This window comes from Macrobrachium nipponense, chromosome 19, assembly GCF_015104395.2.
Source record: "Macrobrachium nipponense isolate FS-2020 chromosome 19, ASM1510439v2, whole genome shotgun sequence".
NCBI classification, from domain to species: domain Eukaryota; kingdom Metazoa; phylum Arthropoda; class Malacostraca; order Decapoda; family Palaemonidae; genus Macrobrachium; species Macrobrachium nipponense.
In genome coordinates, this window is record NC_061088.1 from 54,413,631 (window position 1) to 54,435,419 (window position 21,789).

Consider the following 21,789-nt stretch of genomic DNA (forward strand, 5'->3'; position numbering starts at 1 on the left):
TATGTATGACTTTATGGTACCAAGGAAGAACTGTCGCAAGCATGTTCTTCAAGAGGCTACCATTCGACATGAGCCAAATAGGCTGCTCGCATCAAACATCTGGGGAGCAGACCTATTTCCTGAGTCTGCAGTTAATGACGTTCATCATGAAGCTTTGAGGCTTAACCAAAGCCTCAGAGATAGATGGGGTATCTCAAATAAGAGGAAGCCTGAAAACACTCCCTCAAATGCCAAAAAGCTGAAAAAGACAAAAAGGTATCTGCCGTATCAGAAGAAACAACAGCAACAATTTGTCCAGGCAGTCCCAGTCTCTCAACCTGGACAGCCTTCAACATCTAAGGCTCAAAGTCAACCCATCCTCCTGCTGTCTCCTCAAGGACAACCTTCTACTTCATACACTGTTTCCCCGGCTTTCAACCCGGCGTTTGAAAACCAGGCATTCCAACCCTTTAACAGGTTTGCCAGGGGAAGCAGAGCCAGAGGTAACTTTCGGTAGCGAGGTACAGGAAGGGCCACCAACCGAGGTAGGCACTTCCGAGGCGGTCGTGGAAGCCACCCCACACAGCAACAGTGAGGATCCCCAGGTAGGAGGGAGGCTGTTCCTCTTCTGTCACAGGTGGGGGTTCAGCAAATGGGCACAGAGCATCGTGGTCCAAGGTCAAAGGGCTAGGTTGGAGGTTGGATCAAAGGTCCACCTCCAACCAGATCATTCCTTCAATTACCATCAGAGGAATTGACAGATTATGCAGAGTAGCTCCTTCAGAAAGGAGTTGTGTCGAAAGTCAAGCATCTAAAGTTTCAAGGGCGCTTGTTCAGCGTGCCAAAGAAAGGCTCATCAAAAAGAAGAATAATCTTAGACTTGTCCCAACTAAACTTATCCATTTGTTGCGACAAGTGCAAAATGCTGACTATCTCACAGGTACAGACCTTACTTCCCCGTGGGGCTGTCACCACCTCTATCGATCTTACAGACGCATACTACCATATCCCAATCGCGAGACATTTTCGCCCATATCTGGGCTTCAAGCTAGGAACCCAAGCTTTCTCATTCAAAGTGATGCCTTTCGGCTTAAATGTGGCCCCCAGGGTATTCACAAAAATAGCAGAAGTGGTAGTTCAACAACTGAGGTCTCAAGGGATAATGGGAGTAGCGTACCTCAACGATTGGCTGATTTGGGCATCAACCGTCGAGGAATGCCTGACAGCTACAAGCAAAGTAATCAAATTCCTGGAACATCTGGGGTTCCAAATAAACAAAATGAAGTCCAGGTTCACCCCAGAGACTCGTTTTCAGTGGTTGGGCATCCAATGGGACTTATCCTCCCACAATCTGTCAATTCCGGCAGTCAAAAGGAAAGAAATAGCCAAAGCAGTGAAGCAATTCCTCAAATGCAAAAGAACATCAAGGAGAAACCAGGAAAGGGTCCTGGGCTCTCTTCAATTTGCTTCAGTAACGGACGTTCTTCTGAAAGCAAGGTTGAAAGATATAAATCGAGTTTGGCGTTCAAGAGCAAATGTCAAGTCTCGAGACAAGTTGTCAGTGATCCCACAAATACTTCGCAACCAACTTTGTCCATGGGCAAAGGCAAAGAATCTGTCCAAGTCAGTTCCTCTTCAATATCCTCCTCCGGCGTTAACTATACACACAGACGCCTCCCTAACCGGTTGGGGAGGATATACTCTCAATTCAGGAAAGTCCAAGGAACATGGTCACTTCAATTCAGCCGGCTACACATAAATGTTCTGGAAGCCATGGCAGTATTTCTCACTCTGAAGAGGCTCCTTCCACCAAAGAATTCCCACATAAAATTGGTTTTGGACAGCGCAGTAGTAGTACACTGCATCAACAGGGGAGGATCCAAATCAAAAGATGTGAACCATGTCATGATAGCCATATTTTCTCTAGCAAACAAACACAAATGGCATCTATCCTCCACCCACTTGGCGGGAGTAAGGAATGTGATAGCAGACGCCCTGTCTCGATCAGTTCCTCTAGAGTCGGAGTGGTCCCTGGACAACGTGTCATTCCAGTGGATACGCCGGAGGGTTCCGGGTCTTCAAGTAGATCTTTTCGCCTCTCAAGCGAACCACCTTGCTATGTGGCCCCCAACCTGGACCCTCTGGCCTATGCCACGGACGCCTTGTCCATAGATTGGAATCAATGGAAGAAGGTTTACATCTTTCCTCCAGTGAATCTTCTTTTGAAAGTTCTGAGCAAACTCAGGACTTTCAAGGGCCAAGTAGCTCTAGTAGCTCTGGAATGGCCAAAGAGCAATTGGTACCCTCTGCTTCTGGAATTGGGTCTTCGCTCTCAAAGGATTCCCAATCCCAAACTATCTCAGCCAGTACAAATGAGGACTGTGTTCGCTTCCTCAGGAATTCTCAAAACCCTAACTTTATGGACTTCATGAAGTTTGCAGCTGAAAAAGATGCAGGTATCGATCCCCAGAATATCCTTTTCCTAGAATCAGACAAAAGGGAATCGACTTTGAGACAGTATGATGCCGCTGTTAAAAAGTTAGCATCTTTCCTGAAGGAAACAAACACTACAAACATGACAGTGAATTTAGCTATATCCTTTTTCAGATCCTTATTCGAAAAAGGATTAGCAGCTAGCACCATTACCACTAATAAATCAGCTCTTAAGAAAATATTTCAGTTGGGCTTTCAAATAGACTTGACAGAATCTTACTTTACGTCTATTCCCAAAGCTTGTGCTAGACTTAGACCTTCTGAAAGGCCTACTTCAGTCTCATGGTTCTTAAATGATGTCCTCAAGCTAGCTTCGGACACTGACAACTCTTCTTGCACATTCATGATGTTACTAAGGAAGACTTTATTCTTATTGAGCTTGGCCTCTGGGGCCAGAATTTCAGAACTGTCGGCTCTATCCAGAGATGCGGGGCATGTAGACTTTCTCTCTTCAGGAGAAGTCTTACTTTCCCCGGATCGGAGTTTTTTAGCCAAAAACGAGGATCCTTTAGCAAGGTGGACCCCTTGGAAGGTCATACCACTTCCCCAAGATCCTTCTCTTTGTCCAGTTATGACCTTACGAGCCTTTCTGTCTAGGACATCTTCTAGATCATCAGGTCCTCTCTTTATGAGAGAAAAAGGTGGCACTTTATCAGTTAAAGGGATCAGGCAGCAGATCCTTTACTTCATTAAACAAGCTAACCCTGAATCATTCCCAAAAGCTCATGATATCAGGGCAGTAGCCACATCTATTAATTATTTTCAACACATGAATTTCGATGATCTTAAGAAATATACTGGATGGAAATCGCCGACAGTCTTCAAGCGTCACTATTTAAAGTCTTTGGAATCCTTAAAATTTTCAGCAGTGGCAGCGGGAAACATAGTTTCCCCTGACTCTGCATAGTAGTTGTAGCTAAAAGATCCAGGTCTCCTTTCTACCTACCTCAACTAACATGTCACGTGCCCTACTGTTAAGCTCTTGATAATTCTATAGCCTTGGCAGCTATGATAATTCTAGTGGAATGTCCCTTATTTTTATGCTAGAGACATCCACACTAAAGTGTATATTGTATCAGGTGGAATGTCCCTTATTTTTATGCTAGGGACATCCACACCAGTTTGTATATTTTGAAAAATTTAACCAAATGTTGCTCCTCTTATTTTTATGCTAGAGGAGCACATTACTGCTATTGTCTATTTGTATTTTGGCTTTTTGTTAGTGAGTTCTTGTGTTGTACATATGTTTTACTCACTAATTTCAATATTACTATTGTTTATTTGTATTAGCTTTAATTATAGTCTAAGTCTATTATAATATCATAATTTATTAGTTTGTATGGAAAAATTTAATGCCTTTATACTTTTTTGCTTTTTTCCTATGGTTTTATTAAGACCTCTCTTATTGGTTATCTTGTGCTGTTTCTCTGCTACGATTTCACAGGGCGACACGAACTGAGCCCAGAAAAGGGATTTTGACGTAGGAAAAATCGATTTTTGGGCGATGGGTTCGTGTCGCCCTGTGAAACCCCCCCCCTATTTCCCCCCCTACAGCCCAAGATTGGCATCTAACAACAAGGATGACCACTAGAGGCGCTGTTGTCCATGTGGCGTGGGTATTAGTAGTAGTAGCGCCCGTATTTACCTATGGTTCGGCTCTTGCAGGTGAGGATTTTGGTGAGGAAATGTCTAAATGGCTACGGGTTCGTGGTAGTGGTCTCACTCGCCCCTGTTTCCATACCGACACTCTCCCTTTTATTGAAGTGAGCGAGTCAGTTATACTGACTTTACCTTTAATTTTATTTTCTCTGGTATGTGTTAGCTCATTTACCCTAGAAATAATGGTCTAAAGGATTATTTCACAGGGCGACACGAACCCATCGCCCAGAAATAGATTTTTCCTACGTCAAAATCCCTTATATATATATATATATATATATATATATATATATATATATATATATATATATATATATATATATATATATATATATATATATACATACATATATGTATGCATGTGTGTATGTGTGTATGTGTATATATATATATATATTGTGACGTTTATAGATCGTTCGTCTACCCCGCAATTAATTAATTAATTCGATTTGGAAAACGGCAGCCATTTCTTTAGAATATCAGCTGATTTTTAGTAAACGCGGGAAACCCAAAACCCGCCAGCTAGAGATAGGAAGTTTCCCCAGTTGGGGAAAAGAGTCTTTTATCAGCTGTAGGGACGTATCTCAAAAGGGAAGGGTGTAGGCAGATTGGTACTTCTTAGACCTATACCTTAAGCTCTCTTTCCTGTGACCCCTCTGCTGGCTGTATGCTTGTTTTCCAGGATTTGCCTTGATCGTGGGAGGTTAAGCTGACCTCCAACCCCCAAGCAACCCAACTGAATTCTATCTCAGTTGGCTGCGAGACGTGATCTCGGACAGAGGTCAAATTACCTGCCTTCCTGTTAGGCCTACCCAGGGTGTGAGTGGCGCGCCGATGACCCAGGCCTCAGACAAAGGGGGCCATGCTTTTCTACAAAGAGCCACTGAACACGACATCCAGGTACGTCTTGTGAAACAACATATTGCCAGTCCCTTATCACCTATTATAATTTTGATCCTCATTCTCCCAATTCAATTTCTAGCAACAAAAGGAATTCATCCCTTTGCTCCCTCTCACTGCCTCATGGCCGCATGCTTCCCCTTGTGTGATCATCCCAGACCAATGGAGTCATTGCATACTTCAGTGAAACCTTAAAAGTTCCTTCTCCCCCCAGTATTAGAGAATTAATTAATCAAAGCAAGAAGTCATTTTTTCTTTTATGTCGTTAAATCTGGGATTCTTTTCCAGATTCCATGAGTCACGTGCCGTCTCTCTGCCCGCAAGTGTGCATTACCCCAAGTGAATGAAAATCAGCTTGAATTGAATAAGACTATAAGCCTCAACGTGGGGGCCAATATCATTTAACTTTTCTCCAGGCCAGCACGGGCCTTTTTGTAAATAAATAGCTGTTAAGTAACGAGCTGAGTTTTCTGGCGACCTTCCCTCTAAAGAAATTAATAATAACTATCAGTTTAGGTAAGTTAAAGCAATTCCCTCTTGAAATCCCTCAATTATTTCCGTTTACGTATCTAGCCTCTCTCAAGGCCGCTATATACGTAAAATTGGCGAATCTTGCCTGGATTGAACCTAGCTTGCTTAAAAAAAGCTTGTAAATCGCGTTATCCGTTGTAAAACGTAAACTGTAAATTATTTTACAAAGCGTAAATCAAGCACACTTGCAGGGAAAGAAGACACACTGACTCACGGTAAGGTATTCCATTCATTAATATGATTATTCTATAACCAATGTTAGCTTAAGGTACGTTTAAGTATTTTTATTGTAGAAGTGTGTTAAACAAATGTGAAGGTAGAAATATTCTTATTATTGTAACGGCCAGAGCGCCGAGCGAATTCTGTTTTGTAAATCGCATTGTTGTTGTAGGAGCTCACACGAACACGTGTGCAGATAGATGCCAGAAAGGACCAGATCAAACTAGGAAGTGCTTTGCCAGGGTTTATTGCTGTATTAGAAAGCCTAGCTAGTTAGGAGTGTTTTACTAATAGTTACGGCAAAAGAAGTGTACAATTCTTTTGTCTGTGATATGTTAGGATATTCATTTTTAACTTAGTTTTCATTCCAAGTGTTGGTAACGCTTACCTCTCAGCTTGAATTCAGCTTAGAGCACTCTCGCGCCTGCGCGGTCTCAACCAGCCTTCGTTTTCGCTCACAGCGGCAGCCATGTTTTTATCCCTTTCAGAATTATCTAAACCATTTAAGCAAAGTAACGTAAGTCTCAAAGTTTTAACGTAAATAATATCGATCTCGGTACTAGTATCTATCGTCCTGCCAGAGAAATTAACGTAATTCGCCTTGAATAAGAAAGTAGAATTTTGTGTTGTAAATTGCCTTCGCATTTACAGAGAATCAGCTGATTCGCCCGCGCTGGTCAGCTCGCTCCCGTGTTTCACCTCGCATCGCTCACTCACTCGCTCGCTGAGCGAAGTTTCATTTCACTTCGCACTTAACGTAACCTCATTTACAATTGTTTGCTAACATCGTTTTCAAATCCTTACCGTAATTTTTCACTTGTCCTTGCGTAAAGTTAACGTAAATCTTAAAAGTAGAGTCACTTGCAAGAATTGTTAACGTAAAACGCGTCTTTGTAAATTTCATAATTAAACGCAAATCATTTCATAAGCGCGAGCCGCTACTAGTAACGTAAAAATCGTTCACCACGGGTGCGTTATCATTTTCATAAAACGTCATCAGAAGCAATTCTTTCGTTTCACGTTAACGTAAGTAAATCATTTAACGCAAGTTGCGTCATATTAAACGAACATTAGTAGTTCAATTCAAATATAAGGGAGTTCATTCATATATCATTTTTCACCCTCTCCGAGAGAGAGAGAGAGAGAGAGAGAGAGAGAGAGAGAGAGAGCGAGAAAACCAGAACCCAGTATTCACGAAGCCAAGAGTACTACATCTTACCATTAATTATAGCATGCAGAATTAACATTATTTTAGTCTCTTGTGTCTTTCATTTACACAGCGTGATACGTACGCGCATGTGTCCATTGCAGTTTGCAAGCATTTATTTATTTCATTTACCGAGTACTTCAGCGAGGGACTGAGCATTTCTAAAATTTCCATTACCTGTCGTTGCCCGAGTGGTCTTTTCATTTTCTTTTATCACAAAAGACTTGCGTATACCGCAAGCACAATTCGCACAGTGTGCCACGCAAATTCATTACTTCCAGACAGGGAAGTCGTTACCAGTTTAGGACTGGCCACCACCAGTGCACGTCAGGTCTTACCATTGCACAGTGCCACTAATTCTTGACACTGTCCATCGACTGGCTGCTGAAGTACTCCCACCTTTTACTTTCTCTCCTCCACCATTACACTCTGCCATGAGCAGTGCCCTTTCACTTCGGTATACTTAAGTATACTGCATCTAGTGTCGTCCGACGGGACACACCAGCACGATACCAGTGCTCCAAGGAACGCCTCCATAAGGGCCATTGCACCTGTACAGGCCGTACAGGTAGCCATTAAACCTGCGTGTCCGTCCTTACGGAACGCCCACTTCATTAATGTCCGTGTACGAGGATCAGTGATCCTTCGGACCAATCAAGGGAACGCCTCCCGAAGTGCCGCAATACCAGCACTACTAGTGCTGCCCAAGGAACGCCTCCTCATAAGTGCCGCGCACCTGTACAGACGTACAGGTAGCCCTATACCTGCGTGTCCGTCCTACGGAACGCTCATTCATTATAGAGTATCCACCATTTTGGATCACTGAACCAAGGAACGCCTCCTCATAAGTGCCGTGCACCTGTATTGGACCTACAGGTAGCCCATTCCAACGTCTCCCAAGTTGGGAACGCCCGTAAGTGTGACGTACGCCGCACACTGCATTCGATTTTTTCACCTCATCAGAAGGTGCCATTCACAAAGTGCCACCGAGCACCCAGTCTTTTCAGACTTTTCATTACCACATTGCAGAACCCATTTCCAAGTGAGTGCCACTTCCCACAGTAGGCACTCCTATTCCATCCCGTACCCTTCCTGGCCATTATTTTCATTTTCATCAGAGCCTCTACTGCAGCCTAAGGGAAATGTCTTCCCCTGCTTCCCGCGACTTCTTTGCCGTAGAGCTCGAGAGGCTCCGAGTCCTCATAACTCTGGGCAAGGAGGCTGGTTACACTGGACCAGCACTAGACCAGTGGATAAAGGCGCAGCAGGCTGCCGCGCGCCTGCAAGAAAAGGAAGAAAGGGAAAACCAGAGAAAAGCCGGAGAAGCAGAGAGGAAAGAAAGAGAAGCAGAAAGGAAGGCAAGGGAAGAGGAGCGAAAGCATGAGCTCGCTCTCAAGGAGAAGGAACTCGACATCAAGCGGGAGAAGGCCCGTAAGGAGAGTATCCTAGCTCAAGCCACTCTGCCAGCTTCCAGCCCTGCACCCACTGTCTCTCTTAGTCCCGCCGTCTCTGGTCAGCCTGACATCCTTTCGATTTGCGAGCCTGGTCCTGATCCAGTGCCCGAGATAGAAATTTCTTCCGCACCATCTCAGCCTCTTACCATTTTACCGCCTACCTCCTCCACTTTGGAAGAGGTAAGCCCACCAGTTAACCCCGGACTTGCTTCCGAGGATGATTCAACGGAGGTTTCCTTAACCTCCCTACCTCAAATCACTGCCAGAGAGGACTTTTCACCTGTGCCAGAGCACACTGCCAGCCTTGGTGACTCCACAGATTCGCAACCTGTGGGGCCATCTCGGCCTTACCGTCCAGTGCCACGGAAGAGGTTCTGGAACACGTTCTGCCGAGACTGTGGCCGCAAGGGTCACATGTCTGCCAACTATGGAGGGTGCGCAAATCACAATATTCCTGCCATCGCAATGGCCGTCACCAATCCTTCTTCACTAGGACCCCCAGCTAAGGGCCCTATAACAGTCGCACCCCTCCAAAGCCATTATCAGCCAAGCCACGTCAGAGCCTACGACGACTCTGGCGCTCAAATCTCCCTGATACGGGAAGACCGAATCCCCCGAGGGGCTAACGTCGATAGACGTCACTTAATAACCATAGAAGGTATCAACCATATTAAACTGATCCTTCCGACCGTCCAATTGAGGGTCACCAGACCTCACTTCTCCAGAGTTTGTACCCTTGCAGTTGCAAGCTACATTCCAGGAGGTTACGACCTCCTACTAGGCCAAGACATGAAGTCTCCCTCACCGTTCAAGAAGCCTAGGGGTCCTAACCCCATGTCAAATCACTCCAAAGCACGGAGTCATCGAAATTCTACTTCCTCCAGGAAGTACGTCCACCAACAGTCTCCCCCGTTACCAAGGAGGGAGATTGACCATTCACAGTTCCGTTGCAAAGCCTGCAACGTAATAGGGCACTCCACGAATTGGCCTAGGTGCCCTAGCCGACTACCAGCAGCGGACAATGTCCACTTTCCACAAGGCTTAGCCTTCCAAAAGAGACAGGAGCCTCTGTCTCCCATTTCCAAGGGCACGCTGAGAGGTATTGCACCTCCGGTACCCGTCACAGGTCCAGTCGACCTCAACTCTCTGCCAGTGCCACTTGGCAGCATTGGGCAGTGCCAAGCTCCGTCCAGCCTGGACGTAGAGCCACCACCGAACTTGACCTCTGCGCCTGGCCCTGAGCTAGCGCCGGCGCCTAACCTAACCAAGGATCCTCCTACAGGAGATCCTCCAACAGGCATGGAGCTTACCGCAGCCCATGGCCAACCCAAAGTCCATGAGTCTTCTTCACCCTCACCACTGTCGGCCGAGGATGAACCTCCGGCAGACCTAACCTTCATACCTCCTCTGGAAAACCAGGAACTGCCCGACCAGGAGTCAGCCTGGAGTTTTCCCCTTACGACGGCTGTCGCAGCAGCCGAAGTGAGGGCCTCCCCTGCAGTAGGTTCCACCTCTACGACGGTTGCTGCAGATACCGAAGTAGGGTGTTCTCCTGCAATCCCTCAGGCTACCACTGCCTCTGCTCCTGCCGGCGTTTCTGGCCTTTCCCCAGAGTCGGTGCCTCCGTCTACTCCTAGGACTAGTATAGCCAGGTCCTGGAGGAATAAGAAGAAGAAGAAGGGACGTAACCAATCATTAACAAACTAACCCAAAAGCCACATGCTCTCCTTGACACCTGTGCCCGAGGTACAGGGTCGCATTCATTTGCAGAATGATCCTGGCACCTACCCAGAGAAGGTAGCCAGCCTGATCTCTGCCAGTAGAACTAACCCTCTAACCCCTAGCCATTGTAATACTAACCCTCACTTAAATATAATTACCTCATTGCATTTCCCTCCTGGTCAATTAACCACTCATCATCCCCATGCATCATTACCTCTCATTATGTATTTTAACAATTCCGGCGACACATTACTGCTGTGCGTACCACACTCTGGAATGATTGCGTCTCCATTTAACTGTATTGAGTAGGTTAGGCTAATGATTTAGTACCAGGGCATTACGTTAGTAGAAAGTAGAATCTTCAAGTAACCTTATCTAGGGGTAGAGTAGACTGTCGTCACCAGACAACCCGTAGTTATTACTTAGGCTAGACTACATCACTACATTAAGTTAGTACACTTAGCATCTTTGCCTATAAGTTAGGTAGGCCACTGCAGTTAGCTGTATCGCTGCTCAAAAAACTTCAAGTTGGAGTAGGAGAACTGGGTAGTCGAGACGATCAATTTATTTAAGCCAAGACCTTCACGCCCGAAAGGGAGTGAATGCCTTCTTAACAGGGGGAGCTGTGACGTTTATAGATCGTTCGTCTACCCCGCAATTAATTAATTAATTCGATTTGGAAAACGGCAGCCATTTCTTTAGAATATCAGCTGATTTTTAGTAAATGAGGGAAACCCAAAACCCGCCAGCTAGAGATAGGAAGTTCCCCAGTTGGGGGAAAAGAGTCTTTTATCAGCTGTAGGGACGTATCTCAAAAGGGAAGGGTGTAGGCAGATTGGTACTTCTTAGACCTATACCTTAAGCTCTCTTTCCTGTGACCCCTCTGCTGGCTGTATGCTTGTTTTCCAGGATTTGCCTTGATCGTGGGAGGTTAAGCTGACCTCCAACCCCCAAGCAACCCAACTGAATTCTGTCTCAGTTGGCTGCGAGACGTGATCTCGGACAGAGGTCAAATTACCTGCCTTCCTGTTAGGCCTACCCAGGGTGTGAGTGGCGCGCCGATGACCCAGGCCTCAGACAAAGGGGGCCATGCTTTTCTACAAAGAGCCACTGAACACGACATCCAGGTACATCTTGTGAAACAACATATTGCCAGTCCCTTATCACCTATTATAATTTTGATCCTCATTCTCCCAATTCAATTTCTAGCAACAAAAGGAATTCATCCCTTTGCTCCCTCTCACTGCCTCATGGCCGCATGCTTCCCCTTGTGTGATCGTCCCAGACCAATGGAGTCATTGCATACTTCAGTGAAACCTTAAAAGTTCCTTCTCCCCCCAGTATTAGAGAATTAATTAATCAAAGCAAGAAGTCATTTTTTCTTTTATGTCGTTTAATCTGGGATTCTTTTCCAGATTCCATGAGTCACGTGCCGTCTCTCTGCCCGCAAGTGTGCATTACCCCAAGTGAATGAAAATCAGCTTGAATTGAATGAGACTATAAGCCTCAACGTGGGGGCCAATATCATTTAACTTTTCTCCAGGCCAGCACGGGCCTTTTTGTAAATAAATAGCTGTTAAGTAACGAGCTGAGTTTTCTGGCGACCTTCCCTCTAAAGAAATTAATAATAACTATCAGTTTAGGTAAGTTAAAGCAATTCCCTCTTGAAATCCCTCAATTATTTCCGTTTACGTATCTAGCCTCTCTCAAGGCCGCTATATACGTAAAAAAAAAAATATATAATTTATATATATTATATTATTATTAGAATATATATAATATAATAATATACTTATATAATTATATTATATAAATATATATATATATAATAATTAATATTATTATTATAATAAAATATATTATATATATATATAATAAAATATTATTATTTATTATATTATATAGATATAATATATATATATTATATAAAATATACATATATATATATATATATAGATATATATATATATATATATACTATATTATATATGATATATATACTATATATATATATATATTTTATATATATAATATATATATATATTATTCTATATATATATATATATATATATATTCAATATAAATACTATATATATATATATATATATTATATATATAGTATCATAGATATATAGAAAAGATATATAGATATATATATAATGTATATATTATATATATATATATTTATATATCATATATATATTATATATATATATTATATAGATTTTATATATATATATATATATATAGAATATATATATATAGTATATATATAGATACTATATATATATATAATTTTGTCTATATATATATATATATTATATATATATATATATATATATATATATATATATATATATAGTATATATATATATATATACAAGATATATATATGTATGCATATATGTGTATATATCATATATATATATATATATATAATATATATATATATATATATATATATATAAATATATATTGTGTGTTTTATATATATACGTATATATATATATATAGAATATATATATATATTATATATATATATATATATATATATTTATTATATATATGTATATTAGATGTATGATATGTATGATATTATATCTATATATATATATATATATATATATATATATATATATATATATATTCAGATGCATGAAGTAAAGCATATGGGGCAGTTGCCTTTGTAAGACAGGAAGACTGTAAAACAACTCTTCTCATTAGTAGGATGCGAGTTACATCCAAAAAGATGCTAAAATTAACAATCCCAAAGTTAGAATTATTGGCACTCTTGTTTTGATGTAGGCTAGGTAAGCATCTGATATTGCTGATTGAACCTTCCATTGTCACCTTGTAGACAAACAACAATGTAGTTATTGCCTGGATAAACAGTGAAAGGGAAAACAAGCATACCTTTATTAACAATCGAGTGGAGGAGACTGTTTTCACCCTACAGAGCTCCCGCATGGCCTTGAAGTACTGGCCCACCCGCCAGAACCCAGCTGATATTTTGTCAAGAGGAGCCACATTGAGGGAGCTGAAGCAGAGCCAGTTGTGGCTGAGTGGACCCCGCTTCCTGCACAGTGTAGGAAACTGAAACTGCAATCAGACATCTGAGTGTCGGAACCCGTGAATGTCACTGTTGCCGCAGCCCTCCAAGAAATGAGGGAAGAAGTCGCCATGATCAAACCCAGCGAGACCTGGGAAATCATGCAGTGTAATGCAGAATTTGCAGTTTTGTTAAGAATAATGAAATTAGTATTAGATTTTTGAAGTTGAACAAACCACTGTTTTTTATGCTTGTTAGATTAGATCAAAGGGAGTATATGGCCAGTACCTGTGCCTATTTTGAGAATCAAGTTAGAGTACCGAAGGATATCCTAAATTTTGTGAACCAACTCCATGCATCGTAGATGGGGTTGTGTATACTCAATTTAGAATCTGTTAACAATAATCCTAGATAACCCCTTGTATTGTTACCTGCCAATGACACATTGGTAGGAAGGTACTTAACACATTTACACTGTAATCATATGTATTGTGGTGTTAATGAGATGATGGGTCTTTTTCGTCAGGAATGTTGGTCACCCGGGCTGTGGATCACAGTGAAAAGGGTCCTAAAGAATTGTAAAGCATGCACACTCGCCTTCAGGCCCCTACTGATGCAACCACTACCACCTTCTCTACCCAAAGAATGTGTTCCAGCTTGGAAGCTGTAACCTTCATCTTGACCCTGAGACGTTTCTGTGAAACCCAATTGATGCGATTGCTGATCGTGTAGGACAACCACCAAACCTTTGGAGAGGCCAGTCACTTTCTGCAGGGACTATATTAGCCTAACCTACTTAAATGCTATAATGGATAATCAGTTTATCTTGTTATATTCCTCAGTGGCGTGGTCAGTATGGTGTTGGAGTACCACCTCAGTGACCATGAGTTTGATTCTTGGGTATTCCATTGCGGTGTGAGAGATGTGTATTTCTGGTGATAGAAGTTCACTCTCGACGTGGTTTGGAATTCATGTAAAGCCATTGGTCCCGTTACTGAATAACCACTGGTTCCATGCAACATAAAAACACCATACAAAAAAAATAAATAAATAAAATAAACAATGATGGTGATCTAACTTGATAAAAGTACAGTACAAGTAGATTACCATTACATTTATCTTGAATACAGCCGTAATTGAATAGCCTAGCTATTTGACTTCTGCAAATGGATATAGCCTAGGCCAATAGTTCACACATACAACACATTATGTAACTATGGTAGGCTATGGGTGAACACTGGTAGGTTACCTACCAACTAAACAGTGTCTCATTATGAGAGAAAATGAAGGGCTGGATTTTCTTTCAGTGTATTTATGCAGTATATTTTGCTACAGATATGTGGGAAATTTTGGATGAAAGCTTGTAAATCTTTATGTTTTGTTAAAAATATGGGGAAAATAAGGTAGATAATTGCCTTTTTCATGAAGTTTTGTTTAAAAGGTGATGGTTGCTGTATATAAGCATAGCGAGTGCATATGGTTATAGTGGAGGGGGAGTAACTTCAAAATGATAGTGGAAAACTGCAAATGGTGATACGAACATGAAATTTGGCACAACGATTCGTCTTGACCTTCTGTCTCATCATCAACCTCCTGCCACACAAATTTTGCTATTTTTCAAGGTGGCTGGCAAGTTTTCGAAATGGCCCACGTTGGATATCTGAATATATTGACATTTAATTAGTTAATCACTTAGATACATAATTTTGCCGCCTAGAAATATCCAAGATGGTGTCATTATATCAAAAATGTCCGCCAAAAAGGCCAAAATTGGTACTTAAGTTCATATATGAGGTAAAAGATCAGGTAATACATGGATTCAGGGTAACTTCAGCTTAATCAGTTTATTTTTTGTAGGTTAGAAATCAATTAAACCCCACTTAATTCATTTTCATCCTCATTTAATAAAGAAATGGTCAACTCAATGTAAACGTAGCCTTAATAGTGTACCTATACTATTGTCAGTGCACTACCAATTCACACTGGTTGGCACTATAGCCTGAGACTATGCATGAGGTTCAATGCTAGCTAATGGTAGATATTTGTCATTAGTTTCTCAAATGCTGTTTAACTAGCCCCAGTTCAAAGTTAAACAGCAGCATCTAAATTGACAAGATATGCCAGCGTGGGAGAGGCGAGCCAAGGAAGATGGGGCTTTAGTCTTCCAGAAGCTGTACTATATATCACATGGGAATTAAACAGCATTGAATGAATCATTGGGCTAAGGGTAGGATTAAGACATATCTGAGCCTAGTTGTATTCTATATCTGAAAGTGCATATATACATGTTGTATAGGTGGTAAAAGCATAATCCCTCTGCCTATAGAACAAAGTAATGACAGACAATCTTGGAAGTCGATGTCTTTCCTGAAGAGAGATAGTATGACTAGCTGGAAGCTTTGTTGCTTGTGCCAAGCGGGCACATGTGAAAGACTAGTGGATGCATCTAGTGGTGGCTATGTTATCCTTGCTACAAACATTCCTGAATTTTATAAGTTAAATGCAATGCCTACATCATTTCATCCCCAAAAGCTTGATGAAGGTGATGGAATTCTGCAGACTTCTGAAAATAACAAAGCTACATATCATGAATCATGTATGCTGAAGTTCAAAACCACAAAACTAGAAAGGAAAAGGAAGTTATCATGTAAGACAAAAAATCCAAAACTGAGAAAGAATGAATCTGTTTTATTAGTGACACACCAGCACCAAGCAGAGATTTACGATTAGTCATAACATTGGCCATGAACCTACTAGATGAGAAACTTCTGGCCAAGCTTAATGCTGAAGATATATGTTCCCAGGACCATATGTATCACCCATCTTGTTTGACAGGCCAGGGGAAGAGCCTTGCTAAATTCCCAGAAAATTGGAAATGATTATGTGCAGTACAGACAACAGGCATGGGCCCATGATTTTGCTGACCTTGAGATGTACATAAGAGACAAGCAGTTGACTACAGATGGGTACTGCTATTTTACGATGGTAAAAGTGTATAATTTGTACAAAGAAAGACTGGAACAGCTGAATGTTGACGCTTCCTTTGTGCACCGATCATAGTTGAAGAAAGTGATACTTGCTCATATCACAGAACTGGAGGCCTTCAAAATAGATAAAGAGATTTGGGTTGCCTACAAGGGAAAAGTGGGAGAAACCCTAGCCATGGCATGTGACTACAATGATGCATTAATCATGGCCAAAGCAGCTAAGATATTGAGGAAGCAGATGCTTAAACATGAGAAAGAATTTGATGGAACCTTAACAGCACACACTGGATGAGAATATATACCACCACCAAGTCTGTTGGAATTTGTAAGTGTGCTACAAAGCGGTGGTGATGTAAAATCCCAACTTGCATATGGAACATCATCTACTGATCTAGCTTTAGCACAACTTTTGCGCTTCAACTGTCAGAAGACTCCAGCATCTTCAACATTTCTCAGACATTTCAAGTCAAGAGAACCTACATTTCCAATATGCCTTAGTCTCCTAGTCTTTGCAAAAACCAGAAAGTATCAGTTAATTGATACATTTCATCAACATGGAATCAGCATTAGCTACGATAGGGTTCTGGAATTGATGAAAGAGTTGGGAGAGCAGTTGTAGCAAGGGCTGTGGAGGAAGTAGTTTGTCCCATTACACTAAGACAAGGGCTTTTTACGACTTGTGCTGTTGACAATCTGGACCATAATCCAAGTGCCACAACATCTCAAACATCCTTTCATGGGACAGGCATATCTTTGTGTCTGTATCCGAGCACTGATGAAAAGGGTGAGGGCAGAAACTTGGACCAAATCATCCAAAGTGGAACAAAGTAAAAAAAAAAGTACCTTCTCTTTCTGAATATTAGACTTATGTACCCTCTGCTCACTTTAAACATGAGAATCCCCTCCCTTCATCCAGTGGAAGTGTAGGACATCAATATGTTATGCTTTCTAAGCATATTTCTCTGAGTATGAATGACTTGAGAAAATCAGTATGTCAGACAGGAGAGAAAATGGAGTGTCCAATGTCTTAGGCAGGACATCATGCTTCTCAGAAGTGATAGGCCCCCTTTGAAATAAGCTTGTCATCAATGTTGCCTCCTTTTCAAGAGGCAGCTCATCAGTTGCAACGATGAAACATGCCGTGGATATCGCAAGAACAACCAGTTTCTCAATCCTTGCAAAACCCCAGTTCTAGTGGTTGATCAGCCACTATTTGCAATTTCCAAGCAGATCCAATGGGAATGGCTATTGCAGTATGGTGATATGGTTATCATGTTTGGAGGGTTGCATTTAGAAATGGCAGCAATCAAAATTCTTGGTGATATCTTGAAAGACAGTGGTTGGACTGGTGCTCTTGCAGAAGCAGAAATAGCTACTCCTGGATCAGCAGATTCGTTTATCTCTGCTCTGCATGTAAAGAAGACATGTCTAGCCCACCAGGTGACAGCTTGCAGCTTATATCAGCTGAGCAAAGCTGCCCATATGGTATATATCCAAGAGCAGAAGAGAGTGAGCTAAGTTGTGAAAGCTGGATCAGAAAACGAGAGTCAGTGTCTCCACAATTCTACTTTTGGAATATTTTGCTTCAGCTACAACTTCTGGTGTTCATTTCCATCAGGCCATACTGGCCACCTAATTTCAATTTGTAAAAAGATGGCTTCTAATTCATTTGAGAGACATGAGGCTCTCCAAACTGACACATTTGTTGAGTTCACAAAAGGAAATTTCACTGTCCATTTCCTCAATGGCTATACATCAAGCACATGAGCAGAATAATGCTCATGTGAAAGATGGGGGAGCCATCGGCCTATTTGAAGATGCAGACGCTCTTAGAAGAAGGTATAGTACAGTGGCTGGTCCTGAAGTAAGCAGCCTGATTGACGAGTTTGAGACTAGAATTGATGCTGATCCAAAATCTAAGAGTAAGCATCATGATGAAACTGAAATTGTGCAGAAAAGATTTCTTGAAATAGTTGAGAATTTAGCGAAAGCAATGACAGAAATGAGTAAACCTTATGAGGAAGATTCACTGGATCTAATTGTGCTATACAGTCATGAAATTACAGACAGCAAGGTTTGTGAATCCTTGATATCTATGAAGAGCCTTGGACAGACAAAATTCACAAACTTTATTGAAAGACTCAAGACACCAAGCAAATTCTATGAGCCAGAACACAAGAACAAAATATTATTACTCAGTTGCAAATGTCTGCTACAGAGTCCAAGGGCAAACAGTCACTGCAAACCATAAAGGAATACCGTAATCTATTCTCACACCTTTTCATATCATGCCAGAACAGACAGTGTGACTTAAATGAATTCTTTCAACATAAAAATAAAAATTTCCCAATATCACTGGCACAGAATGGGCAGATGAATCAGGGCAACAAGTCACAGCCGCTGCCTCTACTAGAACAACAGGCATCAAGCATCCATGACAAACAGGCTACTGCTGATGTTATCAATATAGATAGTGCAGCTCTTGCAAATGCTCTGAGATCAACCAAGGGGTCGAGTCTCATGCAAAAGATGAAGTCCTGTCCAAGGTACACAGAACAAAACTGAACTATTTGCATATTTGGCAGACACAATCGTTTCACCTCAAGCAGTTGATATAACATGCATTATTGTTACCAAAGGGGATGCTGCACTTTGTGGCAAAACTTAACAGGACACTGCTGACCTACAAGGCTGCACTTACAAAGAGGCAGATCCTAGAGTTCTTTTGCATGCTGCATATGCTGCAAAGCATGAAGATATCTCAAGTGCAATCATATGTATTTCAGACACTGTTGTCATCATCATAGCAGCATCTAGCATGGGAAAAACTGGTATGGACAAGCTATGGATTGAATTGGAAGAGGAAAAGACATGAGGGGGATACCTATCCATGAAATTACAGCAGCCATGGACCAACCTCAGCCATTCCTTTTTTCCATGTATTTAGTGGGTGTGACAGTGTCTGCCTTTCATGGAAAGGAGAAGTAGTCTGCATGGCAAACATGGACTGTGTTTCAGCATACCACACCCACCTTCACCAAACTAAGTTCAACCAGCTGTAGAAGATGAAGACCTGCAAATCATTGAAAAGTTTGTGGTGTTTATGTACAACAGAAGCAGTTCATAAAAAGATGTAAATGAAGCTAGACTTGATCTCTTTGCAAGGAAGCAAATAGCTTATGATTGCATTCCCCCTACCAGGGCTGCTCTTAGAGAGCATTGCAAGAGAGGTTCCTTTCAACCAGGGCACATTTGGAACTAATCTTTAGTATGTTATCCAGTTTTACCCAGTCCAACACACTGGGATGGTAACAGGTTGATGGTGCCCGGTTTCCGTATTGGGCAGATTTACCAGTAATAACAAAATTGTGCCAAGAATTGAATAAGTGTGGCTGCAAGAAGGAATGCCGTGGCAGGTGTAAGTGCTACAAGTTTGAATTTAGCTGAACAGCTCTCTGCAGCTGCACTTACTAAAACTGATTGATACACAAAACATATTGGTATCTATTCAAATTATATATATATATAATATTATATATATATAATATATAATACAAGATTTTAATATAATATAATATTATATATAATAAGATTATATTAATAAATAATGTTATATATATTATTAATTAAATTACATATATATATATATTATATTAATATATATATAGATCTTACCCCCCCCTTTTATTAAAGGGGGGGAAACCCTTACCTGTTGTCAATGGTGCCCTCTGTCTGCAACCATGTCGTTAGGCTATTAAGATCTCGTAAGTATAAAAATATACTCTTTATTACCCAAAGCAGTTGAATATAGAATAGAACAAAATGATTAACAAGTCATAGTGACAAAATACCCAAATCTGCCCATAAAGAAAACTAGTAAGTTAACATTCTACCCTCCTGACTAAGAATTCACTCCCAGACCCAAAATGTCAATAAGTTCATTATATTAGTCAGGTTAGAGATTCCTGTCTCTAGTACTATGAAATAGAACCCATCTGTAATAAAGATAACAATGGATAAAAGATACACTTCACGCATCACTCTTTTCAAAGTAATTTAAGTAAAGAAAGTATTTCACACTTCTCTCTCTTTTCAAAGGTAACAGTTTTCTAAGTTTTACAAAATATGTGTCATACCTTTACGATGGGGTTTTCTCTCCCGACACCTGATGTGTACCAACCGACCTCTTTGTGCTCACCAAAAGGAATGTGGCTTTCGCAAGCGCCTTGGTCTATTAGACCTGTAACATCCGTACAAACGAATGTACATGCTTGACGCCAAGACAAGCGATCTCTCGCTTAAACGCTTACGTACCCAAATTCCTTCACTCAAGTAAGCTGCCCTTACAGCCTGTCTCCAAGCAAGACATGATATGTGATTCACTAACATTACACACTTGTAAGATGGCTCGGCCACCTATGTCCTCTGTGCACTCCTGTCGCACACCACATCAGCAACTAATGCACAATGTATCAATTTACCACATGACTTAGGGCTACCTCCGTTGCTGGAGCCCTTGTGCTTCGTCGAATGCACAAAAGTTTAAGAACTCCTAGCGCACAAGTTGTGACCAGTATAACACCTTGCATGATCATTAATATTGGTATTGTATAACGGTTACTAATGAAAAGCTCATCCTCGTCACTAAGATAAGCAGAACTCGACGAGTAGTTGTAGACACAGGCCGAGTGCGTAAACCAACTCGAAACAACTCGGCACGCGCCATCATTCAGCATCTGCGACCCTCGTGAGTGTATCCAACACCCTCTCGTCGCGAAACTGTAGATTCAACGTTCTCTACTGAAGGAAACGTGGTCACCACCCCGTTGTCAAGGAAATATCCCGTGACTTCTATGCAAGTGCTACTCGCACCCGCCTCATCGAAGACTGTAGACTCCTGATTTATCCCAGAACGTATCCTGAGACGATATATCGAAGACATCTCATCCTTTGCAAAGGCAGTCCATAGAAACGCCATTCGTGTGTAGACTTGACTCGACCTCTGGTACTGTAGAACGAAGTCGTTTCCATCGCCATCATCACGTAGAGTTGGGAATTCTCTAAAGTCATTGTGTGTCCGTATTTAAAAGGTCTACATGGTCATAAAATAACTAAAGTCTTGCTTTACCCCACAAATCTGTCATTAATTAATATACTCAATCTACTAGTCAAATATTAAAAATTCCTCGCTAAACAAAATATAATCTTTAACCACTGAATCCTCACAAATAATCCTGTATCTGACAAACACGCTATCAAAAGAGAACTCATAAAGTCTAACAGCAAAGACCCTTTTTATGGTTTATATAACTAACCTCCATAAAATAAAATGCCGAACACCCCTTCTATCTAACTCACATACCCTGACAAATTATATCTCCTATTTAAAATAGAAATGCTATTTAGAGCTTAACCCTCATTACAACATCTCTCGTAAGAAAAGAATAAAAAGAAAAAAGGAAAAAAAATAAGACAATAACAACAATAATAAGTGAGCTTTCCCCCATTACACAGTGTACATAAGATAAAAAGAAACATATATAATTCAATATCTTTCCCAAAACGGAATGTGTACCGTTACAGAATTTG

The 21,789-nt window shown here is 41.1% G+C and overlaps 1 protein-coding gene across 4 annotated transcripts in view; it reads right to left on the reverse strand.

The window, feature by feature from the left end:
• LOC135217025 (acyl-coenzyme A synthetase ACSM3, mitochondrial-like) overlaps positions 1-21,789 on the reverse strand; it is a 271,158-nt gene that overhangs the window by 50,048 nt on the left and 199,321 nt on the right. The window contains exon 12 of one of the 4 annotated variants that reach the window (XM_064252635.1): positions 20,057-21,208. The exons of the other annotated variants lie outside the window; for them this stretch is intronic. Coding sequence (XP_064108705.1) covers positions 21,103-21,208 — 106 coding nt within the window. The 3' untranslated portion in view covers positions 20,057-21,102. Of the gene's footprint in view, positions 1-20,056; positions 21,209-21,789 lie in introns of those variants that run through there. 4 annotated transcript variants of the gene reach the window in all.